The 18,862-nt window shown below is 41.7% G+C and overlaps 2 protein-coding genes across 2 annotated transcripts in view; one reads left to right on the forward strand and one right to left on the reverse strand.

The window, feature by feature from the left end:
- lrpap1 (low density lipoprotein receptor-related protein associated protein 1) lies at nucleotides 1-10,691 on the forward strand. Its single transcript, XM_062435707.1, has 8 exons — nucleotides 1-242; nucleotides 1,267-1,411; nucleotides 3,332-3,462; nucleotides 3,877-3,997; nucleotides 5,385-5,540; nucleotides 6,503-6,585; nucleotides 7,014-7,190; nucleotides 8,099-10,691. Exons 1-8 carry the CDS (start codon nucleotides 87-89, stop codon nucleotides 8,165-8,167), a joined length of 1,038 nt encoding a protein of 345 aa, XP_062291691.1. The 5' UTR covers nucleotides 1-86; the 3' UTR covers nucleotides 8,168-10,691.
- dok7b (docking protein 7b) overlaps nucleotides 8,918-18,862 on the reverse strand; it is a 21,990-nt gene continuing 12,045 nt past the window's right edge. The window contains 7 exon segments of the mRNA XM_062440613.1: nucleotides 8,918-10,377; nucleotides 11,138-11,335; nucleotides 11,807-11,959; nucleotides 12,063-12,108; nucleotides 12,850-12,921; nucleotides 15,486-16,513; nucleotides 17,062-17,169. Coding sequence (XP_062296597.1) covers nucleotides 10,181-10,377; nucleotides 11,138-11,335; nucleotides 11,807-11,959; nucleotides 12,063-12,108; nucleotides 12,850-12,921; nucleotides 15,486-16,513; nucleotides 17,062-17,169 — 1,802 coding nt within the window. The 3' untranslated portion in view covers nucleotides 8,918-10,180.

Below are 18,862 nucleotides of genomic sequence, written 5' to 3' on the forward strand. Positions count from 1 at the left end.
AACAGGAGCGTTTGCCGTCTTCCTCTTAGGTCTAGTCGGTTTTGTCCGTTAACGTTAGTTTTTCTGTCGTTTGGTGACTCTTTAAAATGAAGCTATGGTGTGTAGTTGTTGCGTGTCTCGGAGTGGGTGTAATGGGCGGGAAATACTCTAAGGAAATGAACCAGGCCAAGCCGGGCGGTGATGAACAGACGGTGGAGTTCAGGATAGCTAAACTCAACCAGGTGTGGGAAAAGGCTCAGAGGGTAAGTTACATATGTGTCAGACTGACTTAATAATGTGTACGGTTAACTCATAGCTTAGCTGTACCGGCAGAAACTGTAGAAACGGTAAATAGCAGCTCGACATGACAAGCTAACACACACAACTTAACTATTAGTCAGCGAAGCAAATAAGGACGAGTGGACTTATTTTCACAATTGACCGTCTGATTGGCTGGTAGGTCGCTGACTCAGGACAAGCTGTGAACTCAGCAGAGAGATGTACCTACGCGCCTCGCTGTTCATTTCTGTATGTTAATTACTGTGCGGTGGCTTTGCACATAGGTGATAGACAAAATAGATAGAGAGACAGGTAGGTAGCCACACATTGGTGCCAGGTGTCCAAGCATAGTTATCTATAATAAACATTCTGTAGTTCATTGATTGTCTCTGTTCCTTACATCGACATCTGCATCTAAGAAACTGTCATGCTTGGTGCTGTAAAAGGTTGTTGGTTAAACATGTGAGCAAGAATAAATAATCACAGCAAGTAAGATTAGTAACCAGTGACCCCAGTAGACCTCAGTCAGTGGTTCACAGCAGAAGACTGTATCTGTAGGCATCTCCCTGGTGGAAATATGTCTGCGTATGTACAAGGCAGAACAAAACTTGTGAGGGTACTTAAGAGGTTATATCCAACTCAAAAAAGGGTTAATCAAAAATGTTTAAGCAGGAATTTTGTAAATCTCCTCTGCAGTGTACCGTGCTCTGATCAACAAACTTTTTCAGCTATCTTGTCTTCACCTAGAGTATTTTTTGACAGCTGCAAAATAATTAAATGTAGTGTGTTTACAGCTCAGCTTGAAAAAAGGTTTCTTTAGGAACTGTGACTTATCATTTTCAAAGCAAACAATACTTACTTACTTAAAAACTTTAGCTGTCATACACTGTGTTTGATCTGTCACTTGTGTGTCCTTCTGTCTGTCCTTTCTCATCTCTTCTCGTCTGTCCTAACATCTGTCCTGTTCTCCCTAACTCTCATTATTGTTGTTTTTGTTTTGTTTTACAGATGCAGTTGTCTCCAGTGCGACAGTCCGAGCTGCACAGTGACCTGAAAATCCAGGAGAAGGATGAGCTGCAGTGGAAGAAGACAAAGGTTGAGGGGCTGGATGAGAACGGGGAGAAGGAGGCTCAGCTCCGACGCAACTTTAATGGTGAGACAGTGTCTTGGGCTGAATTCAATTCCTCACTTAGAGCTTAAATCACTGTAGAGTTAGTCTGCCTTGAAATCTGCACTCTTTTCCGCTGAAAACTGCATAGTTTTGACAAGTAATGATGTTTGAAATGTCAATCTAAACACACATGTCAGGTTATAGGTTAAGAAAGAAAATGTGGAGTCTATGAAGTATGAAACACTATCAGTGTTTCCATTTAAAGCCAGTGCTTCAAACAGATCAGCTGAGAATTATGCAAGCACAGGGCTGAACATTAACTCTTTTTTTTCACCAGCTCCTGTGACTACTGGTTTTTAGTTACTAGCCATTCAGCACTTTCACTAGTCCCAATTATGTTGTTGGGAAATTCTGTTTTATGTGGTTGAAACTAACTATTGTGTGCTACAATTCATTTGAAGAGCTAGATTTACAAGCTACTAAACACTACTACTTCTTATTGCAGATAATACAAGTGGTGCAGGGGTGTAAAAGATTATTTGAAAAGATAAAAACTAAAATGAAAAAAAAAACTAGCAAGATAAAAGGTGTGAGAAGGTGTGTGTGCGCAGCAGTTTTCCTCGAATCGATCTGCAACGTTGCTCCAGTTGATTTTAAAAAAAGAGTTGATGACACAGAATCAGTGTCTCAAATAACATTGACTGTGTTACACGTTACTGCCAACTTCTACTCACATTTGGTGGGTGCTCGGGTGCCAATATGAAGCCCTTAGTAAGCACAATTTTTCCACAGTTTGTTGAAGTCTCATTCTGGAAAAGAAAGCTTATTTTAAAAACCGTGTGTTACTTTCTGCTCCGATAACCAAGTCCTATAAGACATAACAGCCTGTGGGAAAGCCTAAATTGGTTGATTTGATAGCGTAAGCTCATTTCACTGCTTGCGGTCATTGTATATCACTCGGGTCAAGAGTCTCAACCACACATAAAATGTAAAGTATATGAGCCCAACAGTGCTCCAGAGTTGGCTCCAACTTCCTGCAGCCTGTTTATGAGGATTTAAAACTCACCCCCCCTGCATGTAAAGACTCTCCTAATGAAATGTCACTGGTTAATAAGTGACACTGATGGCTTACTACAGGCCAGAGATGGTGCTGAATCAGCCGCTGCCATGACGGTTTACTGGATAACGAGTGCTGAGCCAAGTCCAATTTTGTGTTTTTCTAGCAGTCCAGAATAAGACAGGACTAGATTGTATTGTAGATGTTGTGCCGCTCAGTATTGGTGCTCACATATAACTGACAAATATTGAAAGTTAGTCACTAAATTGCAGTCTGTTTTCACGGCTGCCAGCTCAATATCGGACCAATTTGAAAAAATCGTTGTCCCCCATTAGTCATGTAGACACAAACAGACAAGAGGAAGGTAGAAAAATACTTGTCTGCTTTTGCTTACCTTGTGTCTGCATTTTTCCTGTTTTCGGGCTCGAGTGAGTGAGCATTTTCTCATCTTTTTGAATATCAAGCGTTTCAGGTTCGGAGCAACGTGACAAAAAGCAACATCAACATCACCTACTGTGTGCTACTTATGTCAAGCCAAAGATGAAGTCGGTTTGTTTTGATAAGCTCTCTTCAGCTTCCTGGACTAAAAAAAAATCTTGTTTGTCGACCCGCTCGGCTTATTTTCAGCAGTTTGATTCATTAGAGATGCCCGCTTCTCCCTTTGCTGTTCTCATTTAAATTGCATGGCGACTTCAGAATTAATGAGTTGCTTTCAAGGGTTAAGGGCTCCTGGGTAATTTTTGATGTGAGATGTTGTATAACCTGCTGTAAAATGATGAATCTATGTGTGTCTCAGTCAGTTTAGATTCTCCTGCTTTTCAGATTGTTTCCTCTCTTGACAGCCTAATGTCATCATGATTATTTAACACAGTGTTTTGGAAACATCTTTGTGGTTGTGTTTTTAGTGATCTTGGCCAAGTATGGGATGGATGGGAAGAGGGACACACGACCCCTGGAGAGCAACTCCCTGAAGGACCATGACACCAAAGAAGGAGACATATTCGATGATCCCAGGCTGGACAAACTCTGGAACAAGGTGGGATGTATATATATATTTTTTTGGAAGTGGTGCCTTTTAGTTGTGTAACCGAGTCATTTTTTGTTGCCATATTGCTGTCAGCGTATAAAAATCTATGAAGGCACTTACAAAAAAAATAAGGCCATGAACTTTGGTTTGAACTTTAGCCATGAAAAAGAATATTGCTGGATTTCAAATAAAAAAGAGCGGCTGCACCAGACGGTTGATAAGGTCACAAGCTTTTAAGCTCTGGCTGAATTTCCCAAATTGCACTTTGTAAAACTGAAGCTGCATCCTGATATAACCCATCATCATAGACCAATGGAAATGAATTTCGATACTGACATTAACCAGGTTTATTGTAGTTCTCTCTAAAATCCGCTTGTTTGACTGCTACATATAACACTTCTCTGATGGCTCTTCCCCCGTCAGGCCAAGAGTTCAGGCAAGTTTTCCAACGACGAGATGCAGAGCCTGAAGAGAGAGTTCCAGCACCACAAGGACAAGACCCACGAGTACAACATCCTCATGGATACCGTCAGCAGGACCGAGGGTGAGCCACGTGAATCACTTCCCTTTCGCTCTCATGCAGAGCAGAGGTGTCACGCCGCCTCTGCTTAGTTTTTATTGGTATTTTTCTGAAGCCAAGTTTTTGAGCCCTTAAGCTCCTGCGCTCCCCTCCGCTGCCGCGTCCTTGATGTGTGAAATTTCTTAAGTTTTCAAGAAAGTGAACAACTAAGTAGAAGCTTGATATCACCACGTACTTTACTGCTCCCTAAGGTATGTTTTTTCACATAAAGGCATCTAATTATGGCTCTTATCACAAGCTGACTCCGAAGCTCGTACAATGATAATGCTCAAGTTTAAAATTTGCATATTTAAATGAAACCAGGGACATATTGCTGAGAGAAGAAGCAACTTTCTATCTTTAAAAGCTGTTTTCAAAGTAGATTACAACAAGAAAAACACCTCTGCCCTCTGAACCACTCTATTAACAATTGTATTCATTGATCAGTCATCTAAAAGTCAGCATCCGGTCTTAAAAAGCTTGTTGAGGGCGATGCATCCACTCCCTATGGTCATACATGTAGTTGGAGGGTTCCCGACTGCACACGTTGCCGCTTGCTCTTTGCTGCATCAGCTCCCGCCACATCACGTCAAGCTGCAAGTTTTAAAGCCGAGCTGACAGGCCTCGCCGTGTTTCAGATAGACACGGCTCCTTCGGACGTGACTGACACTTTGCAGCTGTTTCGTGCCAGAACTTTTCCGTTGGCGCTCCGCAGCGGACACATCTCTCTCTCTCTCTCTCTCCCGAACAAGCCAGGGGGTAATTTTCTGCTTGTCTGATACATTTAAATATTAAGCCAATCACACGTCGCCTTGAGGAGAGTCTCGGTGCCCCTCCACCACAACCACCGACGCATCCATCCGCCGCCTGTCGAGGTTCCCCTGGTCTTCATTTCCTCTTCACTTTGACTTTTTATTTTTTATTTTTTTATTTTGATCCAAATGTCAATCATTATGATGGAGTCAGTGTGGCTGCTGTCCAGTTAGCCCTTCAATTTTTTCCAGAGTGAGACTGGCAGGAATCTAATAACTAGAATGTCTTGTTAATCAGTAAGAGGAGGCTCGGAAGCTAGTCAAGGTTATTAGGAAAAGAGAAAAAAAGATATATAATGTATGATAATATGATATACATAGGAATAAAAAGACAGTCATATATATATATATATATATAAAACTTTTGCAGGTCAGTCTATTGGCTTTTGCTAAATTCTCCTTATTTAATGATGCTTTTCTACATCTCTTTCATTGCTTTAATCTCCTCTCTTCTTCCTCACTGATCTCTCTTCTTCATGGTTTCTTTCCCTACTCTTTAAACCCAACTCCTAACCCCACACCCGACTTGCTTCTCACTCCTAACCTATTTGTCTCCACAGAGATCCACAAGAACGTGATCTCTCCCCTGGAGGGCGACACCAAGGAGCATGTGCTGCACCAGAAGCACACGGAGCTGAAGCAGAAAATGAGAGACCTCAACCAGGGCTTTGAGCGCCTCCGCAAGCTCAGCCACGAGGGCTTCACCGAAGACAGCGGTGAGGGAAAAGCACACGGACACAGACACCCAAAACACAGCTTGTCTCTTCCTGCATATCAGTCTCACTCTACATTTATCTCATCAGCTTAATCACTGGGATTTGTAATCACACTCTGCCATATCACAGTTGGAGAGTGTTAATATGCTCTCGGCTTTAGTGTTTTTTATGCTTTTAGTTTCAAATTTAATGCGTCTCTAAAAGAGAAGAGGATGCAGAAAAAAAGTGTTGTAAAACAGCACGTTTTTTGTGCTCTTTTAACTCAAAGAAAACATTCATTCCTCTCCCATGATTGAATTTTCATTGAGTTTATAGTGTTTTATCTCTCCACTCCACACAGACGTTAACATGTAACACATTCTGCTGCTTTTTGGTCCAGTGTATGTCAGAGTTAGTGCGTGTGTGTGTGTGTGGAGTCTCTATAGTGAAGGCTTTCAGTGGGTGTCTGTTTGCGAGTGTAGATAAAGGTAACGTTCCTCCTGCTGATCCATACCGACTCCTTTTACTTTCTCTCTCTCCTCGTTCTCCCTCGAGCGTTTTTTTTTTCACTCCACTATTTGTTCTCGTCCTCCTTTCACTTCCCGTCTCCTCTTGGTACAAAACAGTCTTAATCTCTTATTACCTGTTTTATCCGTCTAGTTTCTTTTGTTTTGTTATACCTGCAGTTCTTTTGCGCTTTAAGGAGTTTTTTGGAGCGAAGACAAATCTGCGACAGCACCTCAAGCAGAGATTTGAACACCAGCAGTTTTCATTTCTTTTTATATTGTTTGTGTACACCAAAATGATTGAGTTGAGCGTAGTTGTTTTGTTGTGTGTGTTTGTCTTTTTTAAAACTGTTACCACTTCTCTTCAAAGCTCCCTGCCTCCTCATGAGTGTGCAGGTATTGGTGAGGCTCCAAACTGTCTCCCCGGACACTTTATCTCTTTATCTTTCCCTCTCTCTCTCTGTTCTTCCTCTGTAGAGTTTCGGGAGCCCCGAGTGATTGAACTGTGGGAGGCTGCCAAGAGAGCCAACCTCACCGACGACGAGTTGGACTCTCTCAAGGTAGCTCTTACGTCTCTCATGGCAGCTTTTTGGACCATTCTGCTCTCGTCAATCTTTTTTTTTTTTTCAGTTTTTTTTGCTGAATCACAGTGCTGCAGTCCAACTTTCATAGTTGGTATCGCAGAAACTTTTCAATTGAGTGCTCTTTTGATCAGAGCTGTGTTAACTTTTGTGGTGTACTTGGTAGATAAGCACTACTCGTGTGAGGTAGGTAAGCGATGAAGCCTAGAGCGCACCTCATTTTATGTTCTACACATTTGCACTCTACTCTCACTCTTTGTCCCATGAGCAGAGGATTACAGTGAGCAACTCAGATATCAGTCTTCTTGATCTCACATAGGATTTTCTCTACTTTAGATGCACATCGGCTCACATGTGCAGCCATGCATGTAATTGAAGGCGAACTGAACTTTTCCTTGTTTGTTTAGGAGGAGCTGCATCACTTCGAGACCAAGGTGGAGAAGCACAGCCATTACCAGGAGCAGCTGGAGCTCTCCCACCAGAAGCTGAGACATGTGGAGGCTTTAGGAGACAAAGAGCACATCAAGAGGAACCAGGAAAAGTACAACACGATTTCCGAGAAGACTCGGGAGATGGGCTACAAGGTAAGGAGGGATAAAGAGGTTGTTTTGTTGTTTTTTTACTCCACATTCTGACATCAAACACCAGTGAGCTACGTCCAATGGCTAACTGCTGGCCTGCTATAAAATCTAATAATGGAGCGAAATGTGGGAGGGTATAAAACATTGTTAGAGTGTCCAGAGAATGTAGTTACACAGAAACAGGCAGAGGACAAAGGTTAACTACAGTGGATATTCCTACTGTCAAAGAGTAGACTCTCATTTGCAGCACATCAGTTTTTGGTAATAAACAAAATGCTGTTCATGAGTTGGATTTGACTCAACTTTCTACAGAAAAAACTGTTAGAAATACTCTATACTATATTAATATTTACAGACTGTATCATTTGGGAAAAACTAAGCTGACTACATTACACAGGGCCAGTATAAAGCCAAGCATTCAAAAAGTGAGTGAGCTTTGGTAATGATTCAGAGATTAATTTTAAACCTGGAGCAGTTTGTATTAATAATAGTTGTGAAATCTGCATATTTCTAGTTTTTATATCAGTAGTATTAGTTATTGCTTTGAAGGTTGAATTTAAAACATCAGCAGAGGTACAACTGATCATTTATTATTTAGTAGACTAGTTTACGTTTTGAGCATTCAAATCAATCAGAGTGTACTAAAGTTTTATGGATGTGAACCATGGCTGATGTCAAATATCGGTGCCCTCAATCATCTTGATGCCATAAATTAATTAACATGTATTGGTGGTGCAATATAGTATTTAGCAAACATTTGTCTTGCTATACAGTATTAGTGAAATTTAGATTAAGGAGAGTCTGAAGTGAAATTTAAATTGAAAACATCCAAAACTGAAGTTTAAGACCAGTATGTGTGTCCTTATTTATTAGGATTGACACTGACTGTTGATTGTTTGACTTGATTTCAGATGAAGAAACATATGCAAGACTTGAACAATAAGATCTCTGGTCAGGGACTCGTCCACAATGAGCTCTGAGCAGCTCGGCTTGTCAGTGAAGGTTCAATGGACTGAAGTCATTTCCTCCGCAGCCACACACAGAGTACGCTACGTCCCCCTCCCCTCACATTCCCTTTCAACTACTGTAAAAAAGAATCAGTGTTTTTTTCCAGGAAGTTTTCTACTTTTCTAGTGTTAATAGTTGTTGACTTTACAAAATCACTGAATGAATGAATTGTGGGTTGTTTGTACATATTATGGAAAGGTGAGATTTCTTACAAATCAGCTGGGCTTATTGTGATAATTAGTCAGATGATTAGTCATGGTACAGATTAAATAACGATGGAATATTTTACACACTTGTCCGGTACACTGTAGCAACATTTATTTATACAGCTAATGACTGGCAGATGTAGAAGAAGTGAAACTGAAAAAGTGGCAAAACTCAAAGAAAGCTGAAATTTGTGGGGGCGGTTTTTGACGGATAGTTGAGTCAGCTTAACCACATGATGGGTTTTAGCTGCTGAGTGATGGTTCAGCCAACTAATTGCATGAGTACTCCATCCTGTAGGAGTATTGGCACACTAGTGGTCAGACAAACAATTTGTCCACACCTGTCTGTCATTAGCTGTGAAAGTAATAAATGCTACATCACATGGGCTGTTTGCAGTGTAGTATCTCATACGTCGGCCTGCTGAAAGGATGTAATGTTACTGATATTGTTTTATCAATGTAAGATGAAGATGATCTGTAGGCTCAGATAACAAGCACTGAAACGCTGGGACCTGAAAATGTAACAGCAATCTTTAATGTTCAATAAGATACACGTGCCAACATCATACAAATAGTAATAGTTGAAAAATATAGTTTCATATCATTAATATTATTTTGGCATAAATAAAGGCAAATACTATTTACACATCCTGCAGAGGAAAGTAGCTCCTGCACAGACACTAATAGGCTATTCTTGGTAAAAAGCAAACTTTCTCCGACTCCCCCCCCACCTCATGTTGTTTCTCTTCGTCTCCTCCTCAGACACACCGGTGGGGAACCACCACCATAAAAATAAATTAGTGTCAGATACTGGACAATTTGTCCTGATGATATCAAGAGGGAGGTGAGAAATTGGAACGCACACCGCTCTCCTCAATTCATCAACTCCTGCCCTCTCACAGACCAGGAGCAGAGACATTGATTTACAGTGATGAATAATGTTACTGGCTGGCTGATTACTCAGTCATGTCCTGCTTTGGCCACACGGGTCTGGATTAATGTAATTTGCACCTGAGATATAACTAAGCTGCTTATTTCAATCGAACGCTTTTAAGCTCTGATGTGGAATGATAGCCAAGCAAGCCGGGACTCTAAATGGTCGATTGTAGAGTGTCAGCATGATGAGAGGGGGCTTGACCTCATCATGTAATGATATTCTGTTAAATACCTGTGATAAATAATATGAATTTATACAATGGCAGTTTGTGACCTCTTGGTAAGAGAAGTAACAACAAATAAACTAAACGGTGCTCCAGTTAGGAAAAAGGTGAATCTAGCCAGAATATGAAATAAATTCAATGCAATACATCGCTGTATATCTGTGTCTGCTATCTATAATCAGCAGTAAACATCAGGTTTTGGTGCCATTCCCTCAGATTAAAGCCATTTTCTACCAACATTCATCCTAAGTGAATTTAAAGGGAAGTTTGTCCTCCGACATTCGTCTCAGCAGACATAAGTGCCATGCACGCCCAAAAAAAATTGGGAGGAAAAGTCATCAAGTGAAATGTAGAAACACTGATTTAAGTTTGCAGGTGGGGTTGAAGGAAACTACATAAACAAAATTACAAACATCCATAAGCAGCTGCACAAAAGACCTCCAGGCAGTTCCTATTTTCTTCTTTTTTCTTAGTGGAATGGATTGTTGTGCAGGAATTTCTGTTCACTGGCAGAGCTGTGGGTGTATTTCTGAGTGTGACAATGACAGGTGAGCTTTTTTTACGGAGAGAATCATCATTGAAAACTGTTTTAAAGTGTCATCGAGTTGGGTGTAGCCAATCAGATTGGTGGCCCTCGCCGTCTGCTCTCAAGTTGAGTCAGTCTGTCTTGCCTGCCCTGAACGTGCTCCGCCCCCACTCTCTGAGCCGTTTCCATTGCAGCGATGTCGAGGTGGGCATACCTAATGGAGCCCTCTTCTGGTTGGGCGGTAGGGGAAAAACAGAAGTAATGTGTTTCTACAGCAAGACGAGTTCTTTAATATCATGACATACAGCAGTGACATCTCTATAGGTGCAATGTTTAATTACTTTGATCTCACAAAGAGCTGAACTTTGTACCATTTTCTTCATTGTTAGTCCCTAAATGTTCATTTTTTATGTTTGATTTTAAAAATGCATAAATTTACTTCAGTTTGCCAATTCACACCTGATCATTTTTAAACAATTAGATTGCTGTAAATTACTTTGTCACCGTCCGGAAATGTGTTACTAGGCTCTGAAGCAGCAATAAATATTCAACTCATGTCTGTTTTTTCATGAATAAACAGGTTCTCCTCATTCTTTAAAAATCAGCCTCTGTTTCTTCCCTTTTTTTCAAATTTCACTGATGGATACAGAGAGGCATTTGGTAACAGTGTCATCTATTTCTTGGGTCAAAGGGTTGCAAATCTGTAGGAATCAGTTAAATCAGCCACTCTTCTAGATATAACCCAGTGCAAGAAAGACAGAGGACTTTTTAGCCAAAAAAAAGCAACAGGACACGCTTTAAATAACCCTGTGCTGTTCTTCCTTCCTTCATAATGCCTTTAACATTCCCCCATGACAGTGAAGGATATTCTGTAATGCTTTATATACATTAGTAGTGGCAGAGAGTTAGGATAAAAATCTTGACATGAGTCACAAAAGCTGATGTAAAGATGTAAAAGGAAAGAAGCGACAGGAAATGAAAAACAGAGCTCTAAAATGTCCAGTTAAGGCTCTGTGTTCTTACTGGGTCTGCAGAGCTGCAAAGTGTTACCTCTGACAGCACTGTGCGGACTAGAGACTGCAGCTGAACTGGGCTCCTGCAGGTCCAGCTCCGTGTAGAGGGGCTCTCTGTTAGTTCTAGCCGGCAGGAGGCTAATGGGGATGTTGACATAATTAGCAGTGCTGTCGCTGCGTAGTCCAGTTTCCAGGGGAGCAGATGGCGGAACTTCACTGTGAGACTGGAACACACCTGAGAAAAAACATCCACATCAACATGGAGATCTGTTTAAAGTGGTCTCCCATTCCATCCTTGACAATAAATTGACAATTAATTAACCCTTACATAGTGTTCAGGGTCAAATTTGACCCATTTTTTTTTTTACATTTGAGAGCTGTAAAAACACCCTATACACATTTCTTTTAGCTGGACTTTTCCTAATGTGATCAACAGTATACATAAAAAATGCATCATTTTTAAACATTTCTGTGCAGCTGATACACATTTTTATAAATGCATATGTGCAAATTTGACCTGTGTTGATTTTTAAAAAGTTCAAAAATCAACATTCAAGCATGTTGTATTCTTCATATTCTATCAAATGTTCTCCTGGACCATAAAATAGTGATTGTGAATGCCTTTTAATCAAACAGAAGGATTCATCAAACATTTACTAATGACTGATGGGGAATTTCTGAATGTGAAATGAGGTTAAACTCTCACCACAGGGTGATGTCGGGCTACGTGTGCTCAGCGTGACAGGCAGAGGTGGAGGTCCAGAGTGAGAAAAAGAGGGCAGCCACCTCCTCAGACCTGCAAACTTATAACCAACATCCCCTCTGTCATCGTGTTCCTCTCTCACACAGAGAGGAGGGTCTGAATGGGAACACAATTTTAACACATTAGTTCTCGACACGGACACCGTTTCAGCTCATTTCACACAGCGGCGGCGACACAATGAGACACGAGCACACTGCACCTGGTGAGTCTGCAGAGGGCGACCGACCTGAAGATGAGCTGTCGACCTGTAGAGTGAGTGACAGAGAGGATTACTTTAAAGCTTTTATCTTGAAGCACTAGAAAATGGTCACATTACTGCACCTTACGCCTTTCTTCTATACTAGTATACATTTTGAGCTTCTTTAAAAGGACGGGTTCACCATTTTTAAAAGTTTTTAAGTCAGTCAGGTGCTTAAATGAACAGTCACATGTTCATACTGACCATTCAGACATCCAGCGATGCAAAATCTACAGCAAAAGTGTATCTAAAAGTTTATTTGACACTAATATAAAGCTTCAGCCTTCCAAAGTAGTCAATATCTTTCAAAGGTACATTTTTTTTAGTGTCACATTCCCTCTTTTTTGTTACAATCCTTCCACTCCAGCTGACAGAAAAATACAGTCTGTCACGGTATAAAGAGGACATTTCTTTCAGGGACTGTAACTGTGAAAAATATTATTTATTTGACTGACTCTGAACTGCTGAGGCCCCATATTCTGAAAAACTGCACAAAACAAAGACTGGATTTTGTCCCCCGTCACTTGTGTGTCAGCACATTTGGAGTGGATCTTCTAATGTCCAGCACCAACAGGAGAAGTGATTACAACTTGAGAAATTCTGAACTCGTTGATTGATTTTTGATTTAACTATTCATTTTTAAGAGGAAGACTGTGGTAAATTTGTCTTTCAAATGTTACATAGTCACACTTTAAAACATGCTATAGCTCTTTTTACAAGCCACAATAAGATCTTAATAAAATCTTACCTGTGTGAAGCATCTGCTCCTCGCTGACCTCCACTGCTCTGGTGTGATGTAGTTGTCTTCACCATGACTACACTGGGTGGGGAGACAGTGACAAGTAAATCATCAGGGTTACATATTTGTGCTGACAACATTCAACACTGACAACATCTAAAAGGAAAAACATCCAACTTTTTAAAAATACTGAAGAAAAAAAAAAAGCTTTGGACAGAAAGATTTATAAAGGGATTGTTAAGGAGAGAGATGGACGAGGGGGGGGGGGGGGGGGGGGGCATGAGGTGAAGAAAAGAGCTGAGAAGAACAGAGCTGACATCTTTAAGAGGTGGCAGACAGAAGACAAAAAGGATGGCTGGCTCAGACGTGACAAATGAGAAATCTCTGACAGCGTGTCCCAATTTACCGTTTTTCTCCTGCCCACGCCCGCTAACAATGCAGCAGCCCCCGGAGCATTATCTGCCATGTGGTTTGTTTCAGCAGGACGTGAATCAAGAATCATCTTATTAACCGACATGAAGAGTGTGTGTTTTCGCCACGTTGAACTGCTGACACCCCAGAGTGACGGATTGATGAATAAAGAAAACTCATTTGTGCTTCGTACAACAGGATTTTCCTCTCTGAGGGTTTCTGTCTGTTTCATCACTGCTCATTAACTTTCCGGGTCCCCTTTTGCTCTCTCTCACCAGTGTGCACGTGATATATAAGAACACACATACACACACACTTCTACACAAGCTGTCAGAATCACAAGACATGCCGTTTCCTCTCCTGCTCTGATAATAATTTGCTTGCTACAAGGGAGGAACTACTTTTCACAACCCATCAGAAAATTAATTAGAGTCTCTTCTGGGGGGGATTTTGAAGTTTCAGACAAATGTATCAAAGGGAAAAACAACAGTAGCTCCAGACAGGTTTTTTTATGGAAACCCGCACATTTTTTTTCACAATTATGGTTTTCCTATCTGGGCGGTTCAGAGGCTCAGCGGCCGGCAGTGTCACCCCGCAGTAATAGAAAGAGCTGGGTTGGACATATGTCAGGTGTTTGAATCTTCTCACCATGTCAGCAGTGCCTGTGGTCTTCAGACCAAAGACATCCAAAGTCACTAAACTCCCCATATGGAAGAGACTGAGAGGGCGTGCTGTGAGTGCAGGAAGGCAGCCACCACACTACATGAGCTGTACTACCAGTACAGATCATGGTGTAGCTCTCTAATGCTTAGAGGAGATTTTGTTCTGCGAGTCCTGCGGCGCAGTAGTAATGATCTATGATGCTAGGGATGATATAGTTCTGTTTAGGTATCATTCTTTCCTGGCATTCTGCAGTGTTTTCGAGGGCGGCTACCCAAGTGAGACATTAGGTTGCACAGCGAGTAGCAGAATGTATGTGAAGAGGCCAGATAATTACTACTTGAACTGCAGGTGCATCAGACGCAGTAACTGCAATATTATGTAAGGGTGGAAAGGGCAAAGATTAAAATGACTGCATGGGCCAAACAGAATAAAACTGCACTAATAAAAAGCTACAGTGATCTTCACCAAGACTGATGAAAAAACACACAAAATAGGCAATTTGCTGGACGACCTATAAACGGAAAGAGAAAAAAGGGACGCTTTCATTTCTTTTCCTTTCATTCTATTACCTCTTATAGGTATTTCTAACTTGATTGAATCTCAGTTCTTGTGATATATTCTCTTTGTAGAGCTTTCATGAATTTGGACCTTGGGAATTACAGTTGTGACCAGTGTACTTGCATGATCAGTTCTCTATTGAATGTCCTCCGTCTCCTTTTGAGATTCCCTTGAGGCAAATATTTTGTTGTCAAGATACAGATCTAGCTCGCTGGAACAATAGAACAAGTTGAGAGCGCATCCCAAAATGATTATTGTAAGAATATATGGAGTGAGGTTATCATTTGTGTTGCTCATTAAAAAAAAGGGAAAAAGACATTTAGAGCTCACTCCAGGATGCCAGAATTTATAGCCACCAGCTTAACGTCTTTGACAGCAGGTGGCGAGTCGGCAACCTCAGTGATATCACTCACCCATCCATATCCATTCACCCATTGTAGATATACAATAATATCACATTTATTCGCTCAATAATTTAAAAGAAAAACCCCACTGTAGACTTAATAAGTGCAGGCAGGCACATTAAAGAGAGATTAGCAACTGATGGACCAATCCAAGAGCTGGAGTAAGTGATTTGCATGATGATTTACAAACTATTTAGTTCATTTCATTAAGGCTCAATTGTTAATGTTAGCATGGAAACTAAATTCCCAAAGAGAGCTCAAAGCTGGAAAAATATCCGTTCAGAGCAGAGATTCAATTACCTAATAATGAGAATCAATTTACATTCTTGGATTGTATTATAATGTATTATAATGTGATTAACCAAATCTCCTCAGGGTGATTAGACTCTAGTGTTATTAAATACGTGAAAAAAATCATATTTTCTCTTGACTGGTCTTAGAGCCTGTTTAAAATATAGAATTAAAATGATCCAATTTCACACATGGGGTTTTAAATCCATAGAGGACTCAAAGGTATTGTACGTGTGGTGTTAGCTAACATAATACTCATGTATATCCTCTCCTCGGTTGGTCTATTGACTGACTGAAAGAGTGTGAGACCGTCAGTACCTGTGTGTCTCCACAAACAAAGCCTCCAGGTACTGGTGGCGATCTGGGTGTGGACCTCCCTTCACTGTCAACAGAGGGCGCCCTCTCATTGCCCCAGGAGAGAGAGCGTTGCATCATAGCCTGACACTGAGCTCTGGATCCTGTGGGGCTGTTGGTCAACCTTTGTCCCTCATCCCCACTGCTCCTGCTGTCCCTGCCCAGCCCAAGCAGGCCTCCCTGGGCTGAGGGTTCCCTCAGGGTTAGGTTCTGGAAAAGACTCCTGGGGGTATCATACAGTAGTCTGAGCAGGCTGGGGATCTGGTACTCCTCACTGTTTCTCCGAGATGCACAGGAGCTACATCTGGAGGCACAAGGGGTGGAGGAGGAGGAGGAGGTAGCAGAACTGTGCTCGGAGGTAAATATGGACTGAAAAGGAGAAGGAGAATGAGGAGGAGGAGGAGTGAGGGGAGAAGCAGAAGGAGGAGGTGGAGGGGTGGAGGGAGGTGAAAAAATAGGTGAAGAAGGAGGAGGTGGAGGAGAGGAGGGGGGAGCAAAAAGAGGTGAAGAAGGAGGAGGTAGAGGAGTGGAGGGGGGAGCAAAAAGAGGTGATGAAGGAGGAGGTGGAGCAGCAGGTAAACTGGCCAAGGAGCCAAAGTCCTCCCCTCCTCCTTGACTGGCCATGTCCAGACTCCCTGTGTATGAGGAGAAGCTCCCAGAGTAAGACGACTGACTGCCCGCCGCTATCCCAATCCCACTGTCTAATGAGCTCTGCCTCCCGCTGTCATGGAGACCACGAGTGTGGAGCTGGGCGGAGGACGGCCGAATCCCGGAGCTTCCGGCCGCAGCAGCGTAAAGCCGGTCGTCTGAGCTGGCCAAAGCCTTCAGTGTGGAGGAGCTGGACGCCGTCTCGTTGGAAGGGTGCGGCCTGGCTAACGGCTCCACCCAAAACGGAAGTCTGCTCCCATAGCTTGTGTCTGACTGGCTGGAGGAGGAACTGGAGATGCTGTGGTCGTCCCCGGCGACAGATGTGCTGCAGCTGTAGGTGGAAGCTGAAGAGAAAGTTATTGCTGAAGTAATTGATTAACCGACCAACCAACCAACCAGAAATTAAAAACTGCTGTATACACATTTAATTAATAATATGTAAATCATGCATTTAATTTGGCTCTGGGTGAAGAATATTATGACCCTGTGAAATTAATTTCAATTAGCAGCTCTCATTTGCTACAGTTCAAGTCTTCTGCAGGCGCTTCTAGGCAGTGAGTTGCAGAAATTATGAAGGCTTACTTTCCAAGACTCTCTCTGAGCTTTAGAGGCAGTCAGCAAAAATGAATCACACTGATCCTCACATTTCTGACTGATATAGAAACATAATTATGACCACACTCTCCTAGAATGGCCTCGTAAATATAAACCAGTGATTAAGCCTTTGTGTGGACGGACTTCCAACCAGCTCCAGCATATAAGGTGCACTGATGAGTAACAGATTCACAATTTACAAGCCCTGAGATGATGCACACTATCCCCCCCGATACATTACAGAGCTCATGCTGGTTATTAATAAGTAACTTGAAGTGAAGTAAATAGAATAATATACCTGTGCTGCTCGCTAGGCTGCATTGAGACAACATGCTGAGTCTTTTCTCCAGCTCTGACGCCTCCTGGTCGATGCGTTTTTCGGCTGAAGCTGGGTCGGCGTTGGGATCTGCTGTTCACACAGTGTGTAGGGCGTGCATACACACACACACACACACACACAAACAAAGACATCATAAAACCTTCAGACTGCAGGGGAATGAAGGACACATTAATACACACAGGTTTACTATTTACAATTTGCTGTTTTGGATTTACAATAGATCATATATTTGCATCTTTAAACTTTAAATAACACCGTCCTTTACTGGATATTAGAAGACTAACATTATATAGTAAAACTACTGATTAATTGATATTTATTTTCACCATAGACAGACACTGTAAAAGGCTTATTTCCTCAGCTCAGCGTAATATCTGCAGGACTTCCTCTCAGGCTGCATTCACCTTCACCAATAAGGAAGAGCAGACTTTATGTAGCCTGAGGCGAAGCCCAGGGCAAGAAAGCTCAGACGAACTTGACATTGTTATCATCTCCTCTCTTCTCTCGTGTGCGCTATGGTAGTTGGACACTGGCGGGAAGGTGTATAGAGAGATTCTAGTAAAGTAATCAAAGTGAAAGTGTAAAAGTGAGGTGGAGATGTCCCCGCTGTCCCCAGTGGAAATGACATCTTTGTATTTCACTGTCTTTCTTTTTGAGAATCTCTCACAAAACCAGGTCAAGAAAAGACTTTGTATCTTTCTACAGAAGGAAATATTAATGGAGAACTTGTAGGAGCCCCACTGTGTCCATCATCCTCTTCTTTAAGATGTCTGCAATGTATGTGTGTCTCCAACTGTTACACTGGCTTGTAAATTTAACAACATCTCCCAGAGGAGGTTATAGACACCTCGATTATCTGTTGGAACATCAATTTAGTGTAAAACCCTGCCAATTACACACTTAATGCCTACTATATATATACATACTGTGGAGGCACGTGTGTGTGTGTGTGTGTGTGTGTGTGTGTGTGTGTGTGTGTGTGTGTGTGTGTGTGTGTGTGTATCTGTGTGTGTGTGTGCGTACATCGCAGTAGGTCAGGGTGTTTGTGTGTATACGTGTCAACAACCTAACCCCTGGATCTCTGCCTCTGGACCGGAGCAGCTAATGCTAACGTTCAGATGCCAAGTGTCTTCACTACGCTATGTGAGGTGTCAGCTAACATTTGCTAACGTTGCTAGTCCATGCTAATTATAGCTGCTTCACAGCACTGAATGTCGTGAGGTCACAGTGGGGCCCAGAGCAGTATGACACAGGTTGGCTAACATTCGAAGAAAAGTTACAGGGAGGCTGAAGTTAAACTGAGGCCATTTTCAACCTGGATGCTATTTTTCCATCTAATTCCATGAGACTGATGTGATTCAGACCTGACTCTAATCACCTCTACATCTCTGAACTGAACAACTGTAGGCCAGAGTTTTTTTATGTCTAATCCAATCCTGCTACATTCACTTTCTAACATACAGATTTATTGATTTATATTCATATTTTCAGTATTACATTTTTTAAAATTGTAGTCATTGTAACTGTGCTTGTAAGTAAATGTAGTTGTGTTTCAACACTGCTTTCATCTACAAGCTTATAAATATATCAGTGTATGACAGAGAGTTGCACTATACACCCTCACATTGGTGCAATGTAATTAACTATATTTATTCAAGTACAATTTTGAGATACTTGAACTTTACTTGAGTATTTCCTTTAGATTCTACTTTGTACTTCTACTCAACTACATTCCAGGAGCAAATTCTGTATTGCATTA

The sequence above is a fragment of the Scomber scombrus genome, chromosome 2 (assembly GCF_963691925.1).
Source record: "Scomber scombrus chromosome 2, fScoSco1.1, whole genome shotgun sequence".
Lineage (NCBI taxonomy): Eukaryota > Metazoa > Chordata > Actinopteri > Scombriformes > Scombridae > Scomber > Scomber scombrus.